General features: G+C 29.9%; 3 protein-coding genes across 6 annotated transcripts; all 3 read right to left on the reverse strand.

The window, feature by feature from the left end:
• Nucleotides 1–787: 787 nt before the first annotated feature.
• LOC114176097 (beta-glucosidase 46-like) lies at nt 788–7123 on the reverse strand. 3 transcript variants are annotated; one of them, XM_028061025.2, is made up of 13 exons: nt 6855–7121; nt 6686–6752; nt 6533–6597; nt 3656–3731; nt 3492–3566; nt 3267–3354; nt 2908–3166; nt 2621–2736; nt 2288–2543; nt 2100–2202; nt 1924–2032; nt 1473–1722; nt 788–1026 (listed from the first exon to the last, which is right to left on the reverse strand). In XM_028061025.2, the coding sequence occupies exons 1-12, from the start codon at nt 7068–7070 to the stop codon at nt 1515–1517; spliced, it is 1638 nt and encodes a 545-aa protein (XP_027916826.2). In that variant the 5' UTR covers nt 7071–7121; the 3' UTR covers nt 788–1026; nt 1473–1514. The 3 variants fall into 3 exon arrangements, 2 of the variants coding, with proteins under 2 accessions (XP_027916826.2, XP_027916825.2); XM_028061024.2 differs by having other exon boundaries at nt 788–1049; nt 6855–7119; XR_003602966.2 differs by lacking the exon at nt 1924–2032 and having other exon boundaries at nt 788–1049; nt 6855–7123.
• Nucleotides 7124–7770: 647 nt separating this feature from the next.
• Nucleotides 7771–11097, reverse strand: LOC114175584 (beta-glucosidase 46-like). 2 transcript variants are annotated; one of them, XM_028060339.2, is made up of 12 exons: nt 10821–11096; nt 10611–10677; nt 10445–10503; nt 10102–10177; nt 9920–9994; nt 9742–9829; nt 9397–9649; nt 9136–9251; nt 8692–8947; nt 8515–8617; nt 8338–8446; nt 7771–8257 (listed from the first exon to the last, which is right to left on the reverse strand). In XM_028060339.2, exons 1-12 carry the CDS (start codon nt 10962–10964, stop codon nt 8005–8007), a joined length of 1599 nt encoding a protein of 532 aa, XP_027916140.2. In that variant the 5' UTR covers nt 10965–11096; the 3' UTR covers nt 7771–8004. The 2 variants fall into 2 exon arrangements, with proteins under 2 accessions (XP_027916140.2, XP_085527174.1); XM_085671048.1 differs by having other exon boundaries at nt 9742–9994; nt 10821–11097.
• Nucleotides 11098–13092: 1995 nt separating this feature from the next.
• LOC146888042 (glucose-6-phosphate/phosphate translocator 2, chloroplastic-like) lies at nt 13093–17685 on the reverse strand. Its single transcript, XM_085671050.1, has 5 exons — nt 16802–17685; nt 16486–16711; nt 16189–16411; nt 15900–16113; nt 13093–13353 (listed from the first exon to the last, which is right to left on the reverse strand). Exons 1-5 carry the CDS (start codon nt 17300–17302, stop codon nt 13342–13344), a joined length of 1176 nt encoding a protein of 391 aa, XP_085527176.1. The 5' UTR covers nt 17303–17685; the 3' UTR covers nt 13093–13341.
• Nucleotides 17686–21475: the final 3790 nt, after the last annotated feature.

Consider the following 21475-nt stretch of genomic DNA (forward strand, 5'->3'; position numbering starts at 1 on the left):
ACCTGCAAATATTTTAAAATGATATATATATTTTTTATTTTTTTAAATAAAATTATAAAAAAACAAAATATAAATTAAATTAAATTTTAATTTTAATTAAATTTAACATATAATAAAATATAATTTTAATTAAATTTAACTTAATAAAATATAATTAAAAAATTTTGTGGGTAACAGTGACTTGCAGGGGTAAAAATAATATGATATCCGCATCCAATCAGTTTATAAGTGGATATTAAAATACCTGCTACCGACAAATTATAAATATATGCCTATACTAATTACTCCTGTAGATACTCGCGAGCAGGTATATTTGCCATCCCCAATTAGCTTTTTATTTTTAAGTAAGAATTAAATATGTTTTTGATCCTATCTTGCAGCATTGAATTTTGGAATTAGTCAATTTCAAAATTTTGGATCAATTTAGTCATTCATCTTTCAAAATATGTGAATTTAGTCATTTTAATAAAATTTTGTTAGATTTATTTGATGTTTTGTACGCATTTTAGGATTGTATTTGAGTTGTTTATAGTGTTTGATACATTTTTGTTTTAATGTTAACTAAAATACTATGAAACATGCTTGAAATGTTAAATAAGCTCAACAAAATTTGATTAAAATGACTAAATTCACGTATTTCAAGAGCTGAAAGACTAAATTGGTCTACAATTCTGAAATAGATTCATTTCAAATTTCACTAAAATTAAGGAATCAAAAATTTATTAAGTAATTATTATCTCGTCAAGTGTTTTTTTTTCCTGCATTCCCACAAAATGTCTTTCGCAGCTATTTTCAAATGTTAACAACAACCTTTTCAGGAAAACCACATGCTTTACATTCTCCAGTAAAAAAAACAACAACAAACGGATACAGAAAAAGATTAACCGTGTGAATGGATATATGGAGACAAAGGTCTGCAAGGACAAAAAAAAAACCGAGAAAAATGAAAAGAACTGTTTTGGTATCTTGGGTCGGCCGATCTCGTTCTCCAAGGTCAGTCATCCAATATTTCTCCAAGCACTTCTCCTATTCATTAACACGATCGGTACCTGCTATTTAGAAGTAATAAATGCCTAATCTACTATCTTATCATTTTTATTTATAGTTTTTATAATAAACTTTTCATTAAAACCGTCCTAATTACGGTTCAAATTCCTCTAATATTGATTAAAAATACAATCATAATAGTTATCTATTAAAAACCGTTTTACATTCAGTCTTTTAAATAAAAAGCGTCATATTTACAGATATTTATCGTTCGATTTAACTTACGGCACTACATCTTGCAAATTCTTAAACACCTTTTCTTCTTAGTGTCTTTTATACACATTTCTCAAGTATCTCTTGGTTTCAAGATTTGAAAGTTATTTCAGCATTTCTTATCACATTGGTATTACGACTGGTTTGGTGCATTTCATGAGAGAAGTGGAAAGAATGTGTCACATATAATAGGTGAGAGTAGAGGTATGAACCTTGTTGTTGCATATGAAGCTTTTATTAAGAAAAATGTTGTCTCAAGTGTTTTGCAGGAGCTTTTCTTGCCTTGTCATCTCCTTGTACTTAACAAGTAATTGTTTGTACCAAGTTGCTGACAATCTTGGAGTTCTTTTGAGGGTTGCAAAATCGACATGATGGAATCCATATCTTATTGTATATCCATATATCCACTCAAAGCTGTCGAGCAGGGACCAGGCAAGGTATCCCCTCACATCTGCTCCATTCCTACAACCAACACAGGGTTGGAGACAAATCAGACACAAATCTATTTGTTTTATGTCACAGTAAACACAAATAATGGTGTTCCTGCACTTGGCCATTCTATTACGATGCTATATGAATATACTAGATAACAATTTAAATACTTGATTGGTTTTTATCCATAAACTGCTGGGTTTTTTCTAATTGTCTTTTTTATCTTCTTACCTTATTGCCGCTACCATAGCCTCTATGTGATCCATCATGTACTTTATTCTTTTAGAATCATTAAGATGTTCTTCGAAAGTGGAATTTGGATCATCTTCTTGGGCATACCCTATAATTTTTTTTGCATTATCAGCAGCAATGGACAGAATGTGCGTAAAAGAAAACAATATGCTTACCATTTTCAGTTATGAACATTGGAGTATTGTTGTATCTATCTCTCACATATGTGAGTGCCTTTTCCATACCATCTGGGTAAATATTGAACCAACTAAATTTAGTCTGCAAAACATTAGAAGATTCAGAATTGGTTAAGCATGGAAGAGATTGTGATCATGATCTTTGAAAGAAGTTTGAGGACACGTACTGGTTCACCGATTGGGACACCATTTTTTGCTCCACTTTGAATGTATAAACCCTCTGTTCTGGAGTTCCCCTGTCCTGTCTGACACGTTGAGTACATGCAATCTTGGACATAGAAAGCCGTGTAGTAATTGACACCAATGAAATCCAATCCTTTCTTGAGTTTCTCTTTTTCTTTGCTGGAAAATTTGGGTAAGAGGCTTCCAACAAGATTCTCCATTTCTGTTGGGTACTTTCCCAATATGATTGGGTCCAAGAACCTGAATTATAAGCAAGTTTATACTCTGAAGCAGTTGAATGAGCAAGAATAGAAAAAACTGTTAAGGGAGAACAATACCAATTGAAGGTGAATGATCTTGCTCTTTCCGCAGCCAATTTGTCAGCTGTTGAATTGCTCAATGGTTCATACCATTCATGCTGAAGGACTATCCCAATGCTTCCTTTTTGCTCGGTCTAATGATCCATCCACAAAGTACATACAATTCTTTTGTAAGAAAATTGAAATGTGTAATCTCATGTTTTTGATCAAACGATTCGATTTCAAAAGTTTTGCAAATATTATCATAAATTTGATCTTGTCTTTTAGGATAGTGAAGTCATGATGCTGAGAAATGAGTCACATACCTGGTATTTGGTTCTGTAGATATCAACTGCAGCTGCATGTGCCAGGATGACGTTATGAGCTGCTACAAAGGGCTCCTTTTCTGAATCACCTTCACTGCATTGAGCAAGAGCTAATGGGCCAGAGCAACGGCATGGAGGATATATACCTGAACGGTAACCAAGTGGCACTTGGAAATTAGGTTCATTGAATGTAACCCAGTACTTAACTCTGTCACCAAAGGTCTTAAAACACAGGTCCGCATAAAAAGCAAAATCTTCCCTGTTCATACAAAACGTGAAAATATGACGGTATTTAAGAGTTCCTATGATCAATGTGGTATTGAAACATCTTCAGGTAAGCTAAAAAACTTGTTGCTTACTGTGATTGGGGACTTAACCAGCTCCCATATCTGTCTTCCAGTTCTTGGGGACTGTCATAGTGACTAAGAGTCACAAAGGGTTGGATCCCTGTTGAGAAAAGAAGATTCATTTCCAATTAATTTTTATAGAAAAGCTCACTAATTGTATATTTTGCTTACTGGTGAGGTTTGTGAGGAAACTACTCTGGGTACCTATCATGAATGAAAATAAATTTATTTTGTTACCTTTGAGTATTAGAACATCAATTAGTCTGTTGTAGAAGTCAATACCAGCATGGTTGGCTTCTCCAAATCTTCCCTCTGTTTAAAGTGATGCATACCATGAATCTATGATACATTCTTAGTTGGAATATTAATTTATTTCAATTTTATAATGCATAGGAGCATACTTGGTAGAATTCTTGCCCATGATATGGATAGCCGGTAGCTGTTTACTCCCAAAGCTTCCATTAGATCTATATCTTCCTGTGTTTTAAACCACAATGAATTAAAATTATAAAAGTTATAATAGGTTTTATGATGAATTGAAATGTTAAACATTTTGTTAATGTTTAAAACTATATAATTGTTATTTTTAAGATATACATCAGATATTCAAAAAATATTCTTTTTGTTATAAGTTCAGTCATAATCTAATTTATATACTAAAAGCATTTATCATAAAAATTTTCTACAGTGTAATACTATTTGAACCTTAATTTTTGGTAAATTGTCGAGTAATACCTTAAATCTTTGTTAAACACAGAGATAAAGTTATTTTTAGCAATTTAAGAATCTTGCCTTAAATTTTTTGGTTTCCTTGTTTTTTTTTTTTGTTTTTTAACAAAAATAGATTTTCAATTTTGGAGAGAAAGTGATATATTTGTGAAAAGTTTTTGAGACTTTTTGGTGGAAAATTTTAATCGATTAATATGACTTTTGAGTATTACAAAAGGCATAGTATCATATAGTCTAAATTACACATTTTTAAAAGATTTATATATCAATATATTTGTAACACTTTTAAATAATTGTTTAGAATTTAGGATTTAGCTTCATTTGACTTTGTTTTAAGCAATATCTAAATCTTGTCGATTCCCTCCGCCCTCTACGTGTGCGATTAAGTATATTATAGAACCTCATTTTTAATTAATTTCAAGTATGATAAAGTTGAGTGTCACCGACAATGAATCAATATAATAATTTAATTATAACTTTTTATTTAAAGATTAAATTTTTTTTCTTTAATTTTTAATAAAAATTAAAATTAATCATTTTAATCAAGTTTAGAATCGTAAAGATTTAATTTCTCAAGTTTTAAATTGCGTGAATTTAGTTCATCAAGTTTAAAAGTTTTTTTAACCATAAAATTAATCATTTTAATAATTTTAATAACATTTTGTTAAATTTATTTGACATTTATTTCTTAATTAGTATGAAAGCAAAAATATGTTAAAAAATATATAAAACAGTCTAATGCTATAACTGAAAAATATTTGAAACGTTAAATAAAATTTTAACACAATCTAATCAATAAAATTAAATTCAAACTCTAAATTAAAAAAAAAACAAATTAAATCAAACTAATTCAAATTTTTACACTAAAATTAAAAAACAAACATCATATCTAACCCTTTATTTAAATATTTTTACATACTTTATTATGTCTTGTAATATTAATTAATTAATAATAATAAATAAACAAAATAGCCCGGTCATGTTAGGTGCTATTGTGTATACTAGTCGAGGGCGTAGATAGGAAAGACTAGGCTTTAGCTAATTAAATGCATATGCATGGCATCTCATCAAAGAGTTCAAAAATATAAAATAAAAATGAAAACTTTATCTTTCATTCAATTAAATTAAACCTATATGCATTTTTTTTATTTGTAAATTTTATAATTAAATTTTGATATTTTTTTATAATTTAAGATGATATTTTTTAAATAATTTAAAAAAAAATTATTTAAAAGTATTATTTATAAAAAAATTGTAAAAAATTAGTTGTTAAAATTTATTTTGTTATGAAAAGTTGAAGGCTCCATTTCCTTTTTTATTTAATGGAATTTAATGTCCCTCCGTACAGTTCATTTAACTAGTCCAGGTCCAACTTTATCATTTTAAACTCCAAATATTTCAATCTGGGTCCATACAATCAACCAAAGTCTAACTTCACAATAAGAGGATTGGTCTAAATTCGTAAATCATTCTTACCTCAACGACTTGATTAATAATATAAAAGGATTGGTGTAAGTTCTTAAATGATTTTATTATTCTATCTTATTTCAAATTATAAAATTCAGAATTTGGTTGATACTTTGTCATAAGAATACTGTTCATGGAGTTGTTAAAATGGATTATATTCTGCGAGCCAATCTGGTTCATCACGGATTCGGGTTGGGTTAAAATTTTTTTACAGTTTTAATACGGGTTGATTTTTGACCTGAGTCATCTAGAACGCGGCTCACCCGGGTAACAACTCTAAGTAAAGTGACAAATGGTTAGAGCAGTTAAAACGGGTAACCCGACCCAATCCAGTTCGACCTATCACGGAGTGATCATTTAGTGAGTCAACTCAACCCGGCTCACTTCTTAGTGAGCCAAAAAAATTTGAATCCGGTCCGGCCCACCACGGATTGGCTTGTTAAATAAGTTAGCTCATGGGTTTACTTAATTAAAAAATCCAAATTTTTTATTTTTTTTTCAATCAAAATTAAATTATAATTCTAATTAAAATCTAAATAAACTTTAATACAATTCAAATACAAACCAAAATAAATAAAATACAAATTATTTATGTGTTGGCTAAAAAAAACAACCTAACATCACTCAAATGTAAAACACAACTTAATCAAAAAATACTTGTATTACCATTTTATTTACGGGTTGGTGAGTCAACCTGACTCACGACGAGTTCAGTTCAATCCAGGTGAGTCAGATCAAAAAATCAACTTTATTAAAATTTATAAAAAAATTTCAACCTAACCCAATCTAAATCCATAATGAGTCGGATTAGTTCACGGGTTCCAACTCGTTTTAAGAGAAACTTTATTATATCAAAGTCTTTTTACTCCTTGGCTCGAGACTAGAGTTGGGTAGTGTCATAAGGGCGCAGGTCATCAATATATAATCTATCAATAACACATATCTAGACGAACAAAAACAAGTTAAGTTGGCGGGAGTAAAACTAATAATATTTAAACTAAATTAAATATTTTCGGAAAAAAGAGCAAGATTAAATTTAAAAAAAGTAAATAAATTGTGAGAGCAAGGAGGTGTCATAATACCAGATAGCGATGGTAATGATCATTCGCAATATCCCCATTTTTCCCACCGTATATTACATATCTACCTGCAAATACTCATCGTCGATAAGATTAATTGCAACTTCAGAAAGAACAGTGACAGAATTCAATTAAAATGAAGAAAAACTTGAACACCTGTTCCGTGAGTGAAGTTATCCCAGTTGCTCATCCCTTTGCCGTCGCTGTTGTAAGCTCCTTCATACTGTAAAACAGTATAATGTAATAATAATATTGAGAAGTGGATTGAAACTACCAAAATTAGGTTTCGTTATGCGTGTTGCGATCGAAGGTGGAGACGTGATACCTGGTAAGAGGAAGAAGCAGTGCCGAAGAGGAAACCAGTTGGCAAGGGCGAGAGATCCAGATCCAGTTCATTTGAAAGAACTGCAACTGAAAATGGTGCTAACAGATGCAGCAACAATATCACACCAAACAGAGCTTTTGCTAACATTTTGGAGCACAACCGTTGCTGTTCGTTGCGCTTCTTCGCGGATGTCAACCATCCATGGCTTTGCATCATTGTATATTGTTATGAACCCGCGCAACGCGTGGACAAAAAACTATTTTTTTAATAATTCTTTCTTTGTTAAACTATCACTTCCCTTGTTAAACATGTCCCCCGAAATTAAGTATAAAAAAAAAGTGGAAGAGACATGTTTCTGTATTTAAAAATTGAGATTTCATCACGATTTTCACACAAATAGACTATTTAAATTGAGACTATTATCTTGAACCGATTCAGAATCTTAATGGAATAGATACTGCATCTGATTATCCAATTAGAAGAAATAAGTTATGAACCGATAAAAATGTTTAAAAAGTTATGCATTTATTATATACATATGGATATACGAGATAAATATAATGATAATATTTACATTGTTAGAAATTTAAGTGTAAGTTTAAGTCTTATATCGATTAGAAATGAGAAAATAAAGCACCATATAAGGATCAAGATCCATAAATCTTAAGATCTTGGGTTGAGAGTGATATCAATGCATTATGTGGTTCAATTCAGATTTCATTGGTGTTTGTTCTCCCCCTAAAACCAAGATAAGAATTTAAAGAAGGACATCTAACGTCACAAGTAGCAGTAAAAAGTTATTCAATTATAGTATGTTAAGAATATTTTTTGACAACTTTATTGTATACAGTGATAGATATTTTATGTGATTTATAATTCTTCTTGGATATTAAAGCATGTAAAGTAGCAAGCAGAATGATGAAAGTATTATTTTATGACTATTCAACCATGATGCTTTGCTTATTTATTGTATGCAATTTATATCTTTCTGAATTTATCACATGCTAGCCTTGTATGTAGCTAAATTTCAAACTGGAGCAATCACTTGATAGCTCAGAACGCACCTCGTACTGATACCAATTAAATACATTTTTTTGTTTTTTATACAATAGGGTAGAACAAGGAAAAGAGTGTAATACTTGTCTAATAACTACTGCTGTATTGGGTACGATGTAGTTGTATTATTCTCTTCCCCTGTTTTTCTGAGAATGCTTCTTTGTTTTGTGTTGTCTGCCATATACTTTTCAATGAAAAACTTGTACCAACTTGCTGATAGTTTTGGTGTTCTCTTCAGTGTGGCAAAATCGACGTGGTAAAGTCCAAATCTTACTGAAAACCCATAGATCCATTCAAAGTTATCCAGCAAGGACCAAACAAAGTAACCTCTCACATCTGCTCCTTCCCTGCTCACATGACCAAAACAGAAATACTCACGTATTTTACTTGTGTACAAGATCAAGTGTATATAAAAATATTAGTCTACCTTATTGCTGCCATTACATTATCCAAGTGACCAGACATGAACTCTATTCTCTTATGATCATTCAGATATTCTTTCTCAGTAACATTTGGATCAGACAAAGTAGCATATCCTACAAAAGTTTGGGTGGTTAGAAACACTCAGAGACTTTAATATAAGGTGTTAACATGCTTTGCTCACCATTTTCCACAATGAACATTGGAGTGTTGTTATATCTGTCTTTTAGATACATAAGCATTTTCTTCATGCCTTGTGGGTGAACATTGAGCCATTCAAATGGAGTCTACATAACAATAGAGGTTTCAGAAGAATCAGCAAGGTTTCCATGAAGATCATAAAAAAGGGTGAAGTACTTACAAGCTCTCCAATTGGGACACCATTTTTTAGTGCAGTTTGCTCATATAAGCCCTCTGTTCTGGAGACTCCTCTCCCATGTCCACACACAGATGATATGCAATCTCGGACATAATAACTTGCGTAGTGGTTGATGCCGATAAAATCCAGTCCTCTCCTCAGTTTTACTTTGTCATTACTGGAAAATTTAGGTAAGAGGGTTCCTAGAATTATCTCCATCTCTTTTGGGTACTTACCGAATAAGATTGGATCCAAGATCCTGCAATAGAATAGTTGAATACTTATTTTCTATATGTTAACTGTGAACAATATTACTGTTGTTGATTCAAATGTACTGAAAATTATAAATATCTGTTCCAATCTATCATAGTGCCTAACTATAACCTATTATATCAATATCTAACTGCCTTTAACATTGGTATTCTGCAGTAAACAAGGAAGTTTTACCAATTAATGCTGAATGATTGCGCCCTTTCGGTTGCCAACTTATCTGCTGTGGAATTGCTTAATGGCTCAAAGGAATCACAATGTAAGACTATTCCAATTTTTCCGCCTTGCTCATTCTGGATATGCCATCAACAATACTACAATTAACAATACTACAATAGAGAAAGTTTATAATGTTTTGCACGACTGTTTCGTGCTATTTCCATTTTGATTTGTAGTATAACCAGCATTTTTCATAATGTGATGTTGTAGTGAAATTACCTGGTATTTGTTTCGATAAAGATCAACTGCAGATGCATGTGATAGGATCATATTATGGGCAACCACAAAGGGTTCTTTCTCTGAATCTCCCCCGCTACAATTTCCAAATTTGCCAGAGCAGCGACATGGTGGAAATGTACCTTCGCGGTAAGCAATTGGGATTAGATAATTTGGCTCATTGAAAGTCACCCAGTACTTGACTCTGTCACCAAAGGACTTAAAACAGATATCTGCAAAGAATTGAAAATCTTCCCTGCAAATATCAAATTATGTTTAGTATCATTATCCAGTTTTTTCAAGTCAAAATCAAACACAAAAAAAGGGAGAAGTGGCTGCTTTGCTTACTGTGATTGGGGACTTAGCCAAGCTCCGTATCTGTCCTCAAGTTCTTGAGGGATGTCAAAGTGAAACAATGTTACAAACGGTTGGATACCTGCGAGTTGCACAGTTGAGAACAGATAAAGATCAAAGAAATAGAAACTGTGTCTGGAAAACCAATAGCATAGGAAAATTGAAATGAAACCTTTGAGTAGCAACGCATCTATAAGTCTGTTATAGTAGTTGATACCCGCCATGTTAACTTCTCCAAATCTACCTTCTGTTCACAATCATTACAAATTCTGCTTGTGAATTGACCATCGTATACAGGTATTTAGTGTCTTTTAAGGTAATATCAGACAGATTTTGTTAAAACAAGAATCGTACGTGGTAGAATTCTTGCCCATGATATTGAAAACCGGTAGCTGTTCACTTTTATAGCTTCCATTAGATCAATATCCTCCTGTTTTCATTACAAATTGAAATTGGGAACATCTATTACTCAAACAAATTTAATGCCATTTTCTTCCTTTGGTATCTAACAAAACTTTTACCAAACAGTTACTTCTTTTTTTCTTCCAAAATGATACAGACACTAGGGTTATAAGTTTGATGTTTGGGGACTACCAATTTTACATCAATCACAAATATGTCATAGTAGATGCAAACTCCGTATATAGAAATAGGTAAGATTTATGAACATGATCTATAGAACTGAACAGAAACTTACCTGATACCGGTGGTATTGATCAACGGCAACGTCGCCATTACTTCCATCATCTATACTACCTGCAGTACATTGAGTTGCGAAAATTGAAGTTTGAACAATGTGTAAAAATTAAGAAAATCAGAACTGGAATACGAAAACTGGCTTTTGAGGCTGTTGGTCTGGTCACCTGCTATGTGAGAGAAGACATCCCAGTTGCTCAACCCTTTGCCGTCACTAGAGTAAGCCCCTTCATACTATGAAGAATATTAAATTGATAATGTTTAGAATAGTTGAGTTAAGTTCTTAGGGGTATTCCGAAATTTGATTAATGGGGTCATTAATATGGCAATAGTGATTGGTGAAAACTCAAGAACTAAACATGAAGATGATGGCAAACCTGGTAGGAAGAAGAAGCAGTGCCAAAAAGAAACGGTGGAGATGGATCTAATCCCAGTGAAATTGGCAACAGAGAGCACATGAACAGGAACAACCTTATCTCCATAACCAATCTTTCCTCAAATGCACAAAAACCCCATTGCATTGTCTTCCTAATTTGCCAACTTTCTTCTTCAATCTCAATAATGTCAACAATTCAATTTTTCATGTGCTATAAAAAGATCTTCACAACTGCCAAAGTAACAAAACATAGTACTTACCAACCAAATGATAAATTTAGTGAATGATTATCAAAAAACGATTATTTTACAATAATTAGTGAATACTACCAACCACTCCCAACTACTCATGTCTCCTACTTATCATAAATCTTTCAAGATTAGGTGGATGGTGACATTGAAAGAAAATAATATGATTTATTTTACTTGTAATTCTATAGTAAGCAGTGGTTAGTATAATTTTTACTCATTTTAATTAAAAGAAATATTGTTCAAAAGGGTTCAAATAAACTACCTTTGAGCATGAATTATATTTTAGGAGACATTTGAACTATATAACCACATCTTCAAGCAAAATTTCAGTTTTTAACTTGCTGTATAAATGATGAAATGAGGTAATTTTATATCAAGTTTTTTTTTTTTTTAATGTGTTTTAACATTTGTTTTGTCAGCATTAAAATAAGTTAAAGTAGTCAGTACGATAAAGAATCGATGTCACCATCGTCTTTGTTACTATTAATATTAATAATAATAATAATTATTATTATTAGTCTATAATAATATATAATATAATAATCTATAACCATAATGCATAATAATATATAAAGATGATTCTTATTTTTGTCCATATTTCAAAATATTAATTTTACTCTTTAAAATATAATTTTTTATTAAATTTTTGAAATAAATTATTGAAAATTAACCGTTACTTTTACAAGTTCTTTATAAAATAGTCTATCTCTGCTTCTTCTCTTTTTTTCTATTTATCAACCGTTATTCTCTCATCTTTTCTGATATATTTTACTTTATTTTTAATAAATATTTTTATTTTATATATTAACTTAATAAAATTACATTATCCACCTAATAATATAATATCATGCATATTTAAAAAATGCGTACACACATGCGCTGTCGCACATGAGCGTACACTAGTTATATATAAAAAGAATTCATTCTTTTGTATCCACATTTCATAATTCCAATTCTACCTTTTATAATATAGTTATTTGTTAAAATTTTAAAAATTAATAGTTACTTCTACATGTTTTCTATAAAATGGTCTATCTTTTTCTCCTTCTTTCTTTCAAATTCATAAACCGTTACTTTCTAGTCTTTTTTCCATTTATTATACTGTTTTTTAGTAAATATAAATTTATTTTGTATATTAATTTAATAATATTATAATATTATCACTTACTAATATAATATCATACATATTTAAAAAATGCATACATACAGATGCGATAGCGCATATATTTACACTAATAATATATAAAGAGAATTCACTCGTTTCCATCCACATTTCATTTTTCAATTTTATTCTTAATTATTATTTTATAAATATTTGTCTTTAACTGTTATTCTAAAATCTTCTTTTTATTTTTAACAGTTATTCTATTTAACAACTATTTTAAAATTAATTATATTTCGAAAGTAAATATTATTGATTTTAACTTAAATTTTTGTGAAAATTAAAATATATGAACACATATACATGATATTTATATAATAATAATTTTTTTCTTAAATTTTCATATTAAAAAATTGTATATCCAACATGAAACATTTGGTACCATTATGTTTTTCTGTTGTAATTTTTTGTTTTTTATAAAAAATATTATTTTACTAATATTTAGAACATTAACAAAGATATGTATGAATATAGATACCCGTTATCCTATACAAAAGAAAATTATATGAAAATTTTGTAGTAATTAGATAAGCTTTTACTAATCAAGCTCGCAACTACCACATAAGTCATCCATATATTAACTCAAGAGAAAGAGACTTCATGTCCCTATATATTTTAAACAATATATTAATAAAAATGGTTGCATAAAAAAATATTTTAAAACTAAATTTATTTTTACTATACAAATTATAGGTACTATGCTCTCCATCCCTTTCCAGTGTCATTTAAGAGAAAAATATAGTACATTTTCTTGATTTTAATCGAATTCATTCTCTTCGAATTTTACATCATAATAAATGAATGATGTAAATTAATTAAAAATTAAGATAAAGTTAAGAATAGTAAAAGAATAATTAAGATTGTCTCAAATACTGAACATAACAATTAAATAGGAACAAAATTTGTACCACTGACACTTAAAAAGCACCAGAAGGAATACTATATACAAATTATTTAAAATGACATCCGGTATTATAGGAAATAAACAAAAGAACTCATCAATTATACTTTGAAAACCAGATGAAATGATTATTTGAAATTCGATGACTTGGACCTCAAAGAATGTAGTTTGAAATCCTCTCGTGACAGCTTCTTAAACTACACTTCACTCACTGTTTAGCCTGCTCAAATAATCAACACAAACTTATTAGCTGTAGCGCAAATATGTAATTTAATATTCCTAATTTGAAAAGGTACACACTTTCATCAAGGAATAGTATAGTATAAATAATCAACATAAACAAATGGTCATTGTTATTTCATCCAAATCACTGTCAGGACATAAAATATTGGAAAGTAGCAACAGTCCTGAAATTCACTTTACAAATTACACAATGAAAGCACATTAACACTATGTTCGCATGAGGAAATTATATTGCTGAACTGAATATGAGAGAGCCCATTTTCATAGTTGAGCGTGTTTGTTTGTGATTATTTGAAGGAATATATGAGAGACGATTTGGGGATGGATGGTTTAATCTATCCCCTCAAAAGTGCGAAGATATTGCATATATTTTATACAGATTACGAAACTATCTTTGTTGTCGTTACGGTGTGTGTCTATGTGATTGTTGAGTGCATGAAGAGGAAGAAGAGGAGGTGGTTCGGGCTGTGGTGGTCGACGAAGAGGATGAAAGGGTGGCGTGGTTGCCAGCGGTGGTGGCTAGGTGGTGGCTATGGTTGGACTATGCACGTGGTGTGGTGATATGCACAGTACAACACCGGTGCTGTAGTGTTTTGAGAAGAGGATGGCACCGGTTACGTAACCGGTGCCTTGATTTATAAAGGGATGACACCGATTACGACCCCGTGTCGTTGGTTTTTTTTTTGACCTTTTTCCTGACTTTTTTTTAATATTTTTTTAACTTTATTTAACTTTAGTTTAAAATTTAATTATATAATTTTTTAAAAATTTAATTGTATAATTTTTTAAAAATTTAATTGTATAATTTTTTTTACATTCATAAAAATTTAATTTAATTTAATTTTAAAATTTTATATAATTTTAATATTTTTTTTAATTCGTATTAATTAATTATAATTATTTTTATAACATCAAATTACAAATCCATTAAGGGTATTTTGGTAACTTTCTAATTCTATCTATTTTTACAATTTATTTTATTTATCACATCAATCAAATCTTTCACTAACTTTCATACAACTTATCTCCAAATCTACTTATTTTACCCTGTAAATCCACTCAAAAAAACACAAAAATTCATCCACCCATATCTACACAAACTCATCTTCACACTCTCTCCCATATCCATCATCTCAAAGGAACACACTCTAAGTGTGTTTGGTTTGGCAGCAAAACCCAAATTTATTTTGTATCGCTAAGATATTTGGTAAAATTTTGTTATATTTCGTTGAAATATAAATGTAGGTTATTTTCGAAACAAAACTATACAATTAGTATTATTTAAAAAAAATTAATTTTTCTAATTATAATCCAAATAAACTTTAAGAATAAGAGTCTAAATTTTTTATTGAATTTTTTATACTGTATATATTATATTAATATTTTTTAAAAATTAATATATTTTAAATTTTCAAAATTAGAGCATAAATACATTTTAATAAAAATAATTTTTTAATAAACAATTTTTTGACAAAGTTAACTAAGTTACTAAACAAAGTAGACATGTCAAAGTTAGCCAATTTGGTTTACACGGGTTGGCTTACCACGAGTCAGGTTGAAAATGAGTGAATCAAATCCGGCTCACTTTATGGTGAGTCAGAAATTTTGCAACCCAGTTTAACCCAGCACGGATTGGTGGGTTAAGTGGGTTGGTTCACCAACCCACATAAAAAAATTATTTATGTATTTATTTTTAAGTAATCAAATATTTAAATAAATTTTTAAGCAACCCATGATATGACAATCACAGTAAAATCAAGAATCTATATTTTCAACATGCTCACCACCAATATATGATGAATTGTTTCTAAAAAAGTGTTCATATAGTCCAAGAAAATATAGCTAATATTACACATTTTCTGTCATGCTATTCAACAAAATATAAATAAAAGACTACACATTTTTCTCATACTAATTTAGAAAAAAATTGTTTATAAGACAGTTGTTTGAATAGCTTACTAGTTAAAGATTAAAGTATCAACATATATAACTTGAAAATCAAATTAATTAAATATTTGAACTATTCAAATATTATTGAACAACATTCTAACATTTAAAAATATGAAATTGTGAATATATATAATTAGTAGTAATAAATAATTATTAAAAAAATTAAAAGAATTGTAAAAAAATGTTGGTGGGTTAAGTGAGTTGAGTTGGATTCAACACACTTTTGAAAAAATTAAATTTTTCTCAACCCAATCCGACTTGAACCCGTAGTGACCCGGGTTGGCTCACGAGTTGAAACTCATTTTGACATCTCTAAAACAGAATAATTTTTTACTTTTTCTGTAAAAATTACAAAAAATAAAATAATAAATTTTAATATTTCTTTCAACAAAAATGGTTATTTATCAAAATATCGTTTCTCATATTTTAAAGACTTTATTAAAAAAATCAGAACACGAAAACTCGTCGTACGAGTTTAAATCTCGAAAGATATAAAAATCTTCATCACTGCTTTTGATTAGTCTCGAAGTGTAAGGAAACAGAAATAAGAGAATAAGAGAAACGAAAATGTACCTGTGAATAGAGGAAGGTACCAAGAATTGCAATGGCAGCACCAAGAGCATTGACGGGGTGAATTGGTGTGTGGAAGATAAGGATTGAAGAGACAATAACCGAAATCCTCTTCATCGTGTTCCCTATGCTAAATGTTAAGGGTGAAATCTGATCCAGGGACATGTAAGATACTTGGTTGTACAAATGGTAAAACACACTCTGAGCAGCCACCCACCTATAAAAATTAAAACCCTAAATCTAAAATTACACTTCCACAATAACTTGAAGAGATAAAAGATAGTAAAATTACCACACAAAATTGGGACCAATCTGAGACAAGGCTTTTTGCCAGCCTGCAGCCCATAACTCTGGGCCCTCCACAGCAATGGCCAAAGGTGTGAGAATGAAGAGAGATAACATGGAAAGACAAGCATAGTAATTCATTCCACTAACACGCATCCCTTTCATTCCCTTCTTCGAGAATATATTCCGAAACACAAAGGCCAAATTCGATATCATAGCGCCCAGAAATCCTGAAACATGATTGCAGATTCAACATCTTCATCTTATCAAAACTTAGTCACCATTATTCAGTAAATAGTTTTACCAATCATGTTGAAATTGAGCTCTGTCACAGCAGCGAGTGCGCAACCTCCTATAATCGGAAGCAGTGAAAGGTAAACCTGCACAGGGAATGCTTCCCCTAGCAAGAACCTTGATACCAGAACACTGAAAGCAGGTTCTCCACTCTTGATGATGTGCGTGAATGAAACTGCAACTTTGGACATACTCACAGTAGCTGCAACATGCCCAATGGTGTGTGCCACAGCAACCTATCAGTAAATAACTCCATAAGTATATCCAAACTTCAAATCTTGCTGTGAAAAAAAGAAAAACAATGAAATGAAAATGAAAATGATTACAGGAAAAAGGGCCTTCCAGAACTCCAGATCAACATTGGGAACTTCGGCAACCCTTGTGGCCCATGAGATTAACATCAAGAGAGAGCCAGCAGCAAGGGAGAGAGTGGAAACAAGCCAGGGGTAAGGAAAGGCGTTCAGAACCTTCTTGTTGTATATGTTGAAGACCACATTCAAAGCCCACCACGTCGCAAAATACAAACCGATTTTGAGTCTCTGGGTTGCTTCGATCCCTGTTTCTTCGTGGTTAAGCTCAATGTTAAGCTCCAATGGCCGCGACCTGTCTGCTTCATAGGCCTGGCACTGTGTGACCCTTGTTCTGAGTTTTGGCGACAAAGCAAAGTTGTGAGCGGATGAAACGTGAAGAGGTTTGAGGGAAGAGAGAGAGGGTTGAACGGTGTGGTTGTGGATAGAAGGGAAAGTGCAGAGTTGAGGCCTTGGCGCGTGACTTAAGGAAGCAGGGTTGGTGAGAGGCCATGCTGAGTACTTCACCAATGACATCATGATGCTTGAGTGGGTGAGTGTGTAAAACAAAAAGAGGTGAATTTGTAGGTGAGAAGAGAAGAAAGAGTGAGAGAATGTGGAAGAGTTTAACGGTTACTGCGAGGGAAGTGGCGAGGGAAAAGAGGTTGTCGAACCTTGGAGAAGTGGAGAAGAAGGAAGACAAAGAGAAGAGAAGGAGGAAGCGGGTACTCCTATCTTAGGATATCGACTACATGTTTGGTCACAACAAACATCCTTTGGAGTTTATCTAGGAAAAACCGAATAACTCAATCTAATCTAAATCTAATCGATCAAGTGTGATTAGCGATGTTTTTTCACTGCACAAGATTTTCATGCTTCATGCGACGCATGGGTTTGATACAGAGTGGATTTAAAAGTGACGGACTTTTTGTTTGCATTGGGGCGGTTTCTTGTTTCTTGTTCTAGCCATCATAAAAATGTGTTTATTAACTCCACAAACCCAAGCGCAGTCGATTTCTTAGTTTCAAAATTAGGTGAAATTGATTTTATTAGAGGTTTATTTGAATGCTTACTTTTTATTACAAAATATCAAAACTATTTTCTAACAATAATTTCAAATTTATATGTTTAAATATATATATATATATATAAAAAAAAATATATATAAAGCTAAATTATAAATAATTATTGAATGATTAATATTTTATTTCTAATAATTTTATTTTAATTATTTAATTTTTACAAATAAATATTTAAATTAAATTTATTATTATTAATGAGTAAAAAAATTTAAAAAGTGGATCTCTTCCATTATGGATTTTGGATAGGGGCAACTCTTGATGAGATAATTCACCAGCTTTTTTTTTTGGTACACGTGAATGTTCCAAACAAAACCTAAATTCTGTATTTATTTTGGTAATTGTATATATAGTAAATTAGTTTCATCAATATTTTAATACATTTCTACATAAGTTTTACTCGATAACAAGAGTTTAATTCCCATACATTATTATTAGTGTAATTTTTTTATACAATTAACTAATAAAAATCTTTCATATAATTTTTAAAATAGATACTATAATAGTCAATAATGTTATTATTTGAATTATGATATAAAATTTTATATTATGAATGAATCCTAATTAAATTACAATAATACTGATTTAAAAACACATCCTATTGTGGTACTATCATACCCATTTCATTTTAAGTTAGTTCAGCTAAAATTACTAGTAATCATCATTGATTTTAAGCTCTGGATATTCTACCGAATCATCTGACCTAGCTACATGCTTTAGAACTGGGCTTTTGCTTATTCCACCCGCACAATTTCTTCACTACTCCCCTCAAATTTGTGAAATGACCATTTTACTTTTATGTAAAAGGGAATTTTAGATTAGATATTTCGGGAATTTTTTGAAAAAAAGCTTTCCAGAATTAAAAAAATAAAATAATAAATCATCAAATATTTACTTTATCATTAAAGAAATGTTTCAAGTGTAGAATTGATTTTGTATTAGAGCTACCCTCGATTGTTTGTTTGTTTGATTTTAACAGAATGACATTACTCATATGTTGTATTTATCATCTTACTCTTTAAAATCAATGGCACTGGAAAGAAATTGTTGCCAAAAACCACCAAAAAATAATCACACATATCCAAACTAAGTAATCTAATCCAATCACAGTTTTTAGACATTAATAAAAAGTTAAACTCGCATTCATGACATGAACGTGTTGTTTGGACAATAAAATTAAATGAAACCATAAAAGTAATTATGATATACTTTTAGAATATAAGTATAAAAAAATAGTAAAAAGTGATGATACATATTTATATATAACATTAACTTGTAAAAAAATATTTATGCTAGCACATAATGATTTGGAGAATCTAACCAGTGTACTGAGCCACTAATTAAGGAATAATAATTGTATTTTGATATCATCATTTTTACATTGAAAGTTGAAATAATTAAATGCAGTAATTAAAATAGTATAAATATATATAATAAATTGGAGAATGCTAACCAGTGCCCTAAGATACTGGTTAAGGAATAATAAATGTGTTTTTGTATCATTATTTTTATATTGAAAGTTGAAATAATTAAATACAGTAATTAAAATAGTATAAATGCACATAATAAATTTTATAAAGACAAAAATACCCTTTTAAATTTTTAGACAATAATTTACTGTTACAAAAAAGGACTTTAGAACTGTTAAGGTCTCTGCTAAAAAGAAGAAAAAAATTTAATCAAGTCTCAAATTGACACTTTAATTGTTCATTTTTTGTTGTAACATTTTTAGATATTTAACACTAAATTTTTTGTTGGTTTTTCATTTTTTATAATTTCTTATGTTGTTTTTTGTTTTTAATTTGTAGATGTTTAACACTATTTTTTCTGTTGGTTTTTCTGTTAATTTAAGCTTTCTTATATTTAATTATATTTAATTTTTAGCAACATTAAAATATAGTTATTTTATTATTTAATTAGTTTTTAACTTTTATTTCTGAATATTAAATAAAATATTAAATACACATGTATAAGATTTATGGGTATTTTTGTCCTTTAAAAAAATAAAGTTGCATTAATGGTTATTAGGTCAGATTTTATTTAATTTTACACTTATCTATGTACTTTTGTGCGATCCAATGTATATTAATTATCCTTAACCAGTGCCCTTAGGGCACTGGTTAGCAAGACCCTAATAAATTTTAGGTTTAATTATGCTTTGATCCTCATTTTTTAGTCAAAATCTTAAAATGATACCCAAATTTTTAAAAGTCCCCTGTTTTGTTAAAACTTCTCACGTTTACCCTTTCCGTTAAGTCAAGGTTGACGCCGTTAGAGAGAGTGCCACGTGTCAGTTCATTGATTTTCTGATTTTTTTTTTATTATTTTTTGAATTTTGAATTTTGAATTTTTTTATTTAATTTTGTTAAAAAAATAAATAAATTGTCACGTGTCAAGCTGTCATCGTGCCACGTGGCAGTGGTAGTGACACGTATCAGTATTATGCCAGGTGTCATTTCCTTAATCTCAATTTGGTCCCTTTATTTTAATTTGTCTCAATTTAATCCCAATTTTTGTAAAAATTAGCAATTTTGTCCCTCCAAATTGAAATCAAATTTAATTTTAACATAGCTAAGTTTATTTAAAATTATGTTTCACATTCAACTTTACTTAAAATTGTTTTCAAATTTTAAATTTATATGTGTTTTATTGTTACATGAACTAGTTAATTTATGAATTTTTTTCTATTAACATTATTTTCTATTAACAACAATTAAACCATTTTAAATAAAGTTCAATGTAAAATATTAATTAAATGAACTTAATTTGGTTAAAAATATTTACTTGAAATATCAATTTTTATGGAAATATTTGTGTACATTTATATAGAAATTAAATTTGATTTCAATTTGGAGAGGGACAAAATTGCTAATTTTTACAAAAATAGGGACTAAATTGAGACAAATTAAAATAAAGGAACTAAATTGAGATTAAGAAAATGACATCTGGCATAATACTGACACGTGTCATTGTCACTGCCACGTCACTTTGTCATTGCCACGTGGCACGATGACAGTTTGACACGTGACAATTTTTTGATTTTTTAAAAAAAAATTAAAAAAAATAAAAAATAATTAAAATTCAAAAAAATAATAATAAAAAAATTCAAAAAATCGAGGAACTGACACGTGGCACTCCCTCTACCGACGTCAACCTTGACTTAACAGAAAGGGCAAACGTAGACGTTTTAACAAAAAAGATGACCATTTTGAGACTTTTAAAAATTTGGGTACCATTTTGAGATTTTGACTCCAAAATGGGACCAAAGGCATAATTAAACCTAAATTTTATAAAGACAGAAATACCTTTTTAAATTTGGAAAATGCGAACCAGTGCCCTAAGGGGCACTGGTTAAGGAATAATAAATGTGCTTTGATATCATCATTTTTATATTGAAAGCTGAAATAATTAAATACAGTAATTAAAATAATATAAATGCACATAATCAATTTTATAAAGACAAAAATACCTTTTTAAATGTGTAGACAATAACTTATTGTTACAAAACAAGATTTTGAAATTTTAAGGTCTCTACTAAAAAGAAAAAAAAATTAATTAAGTCTTAAATTGACACTTTAATTATTCCTTTTTTGTAACATTTTTAGATGTTTAACACTATTTTTTTGTTGGTTTT

Source organism: Vigna unguiculata, chromosome 3, assembly GCF_037176805.1.
Source record: "Vigna unguiculata cultivar grain cowpea cultivar isolate G323 ecotype 2 chromosome 3, ASM3717680v1, whole genome shotgun sequence".
In the NCBI taxonomy this organism is placed as follows: Eukaryota; Viridiplantae; Streptophyta; class Magnoliopsida; order Fabales; family Fabaceae; genus Vigna; species Vigna unguiculata.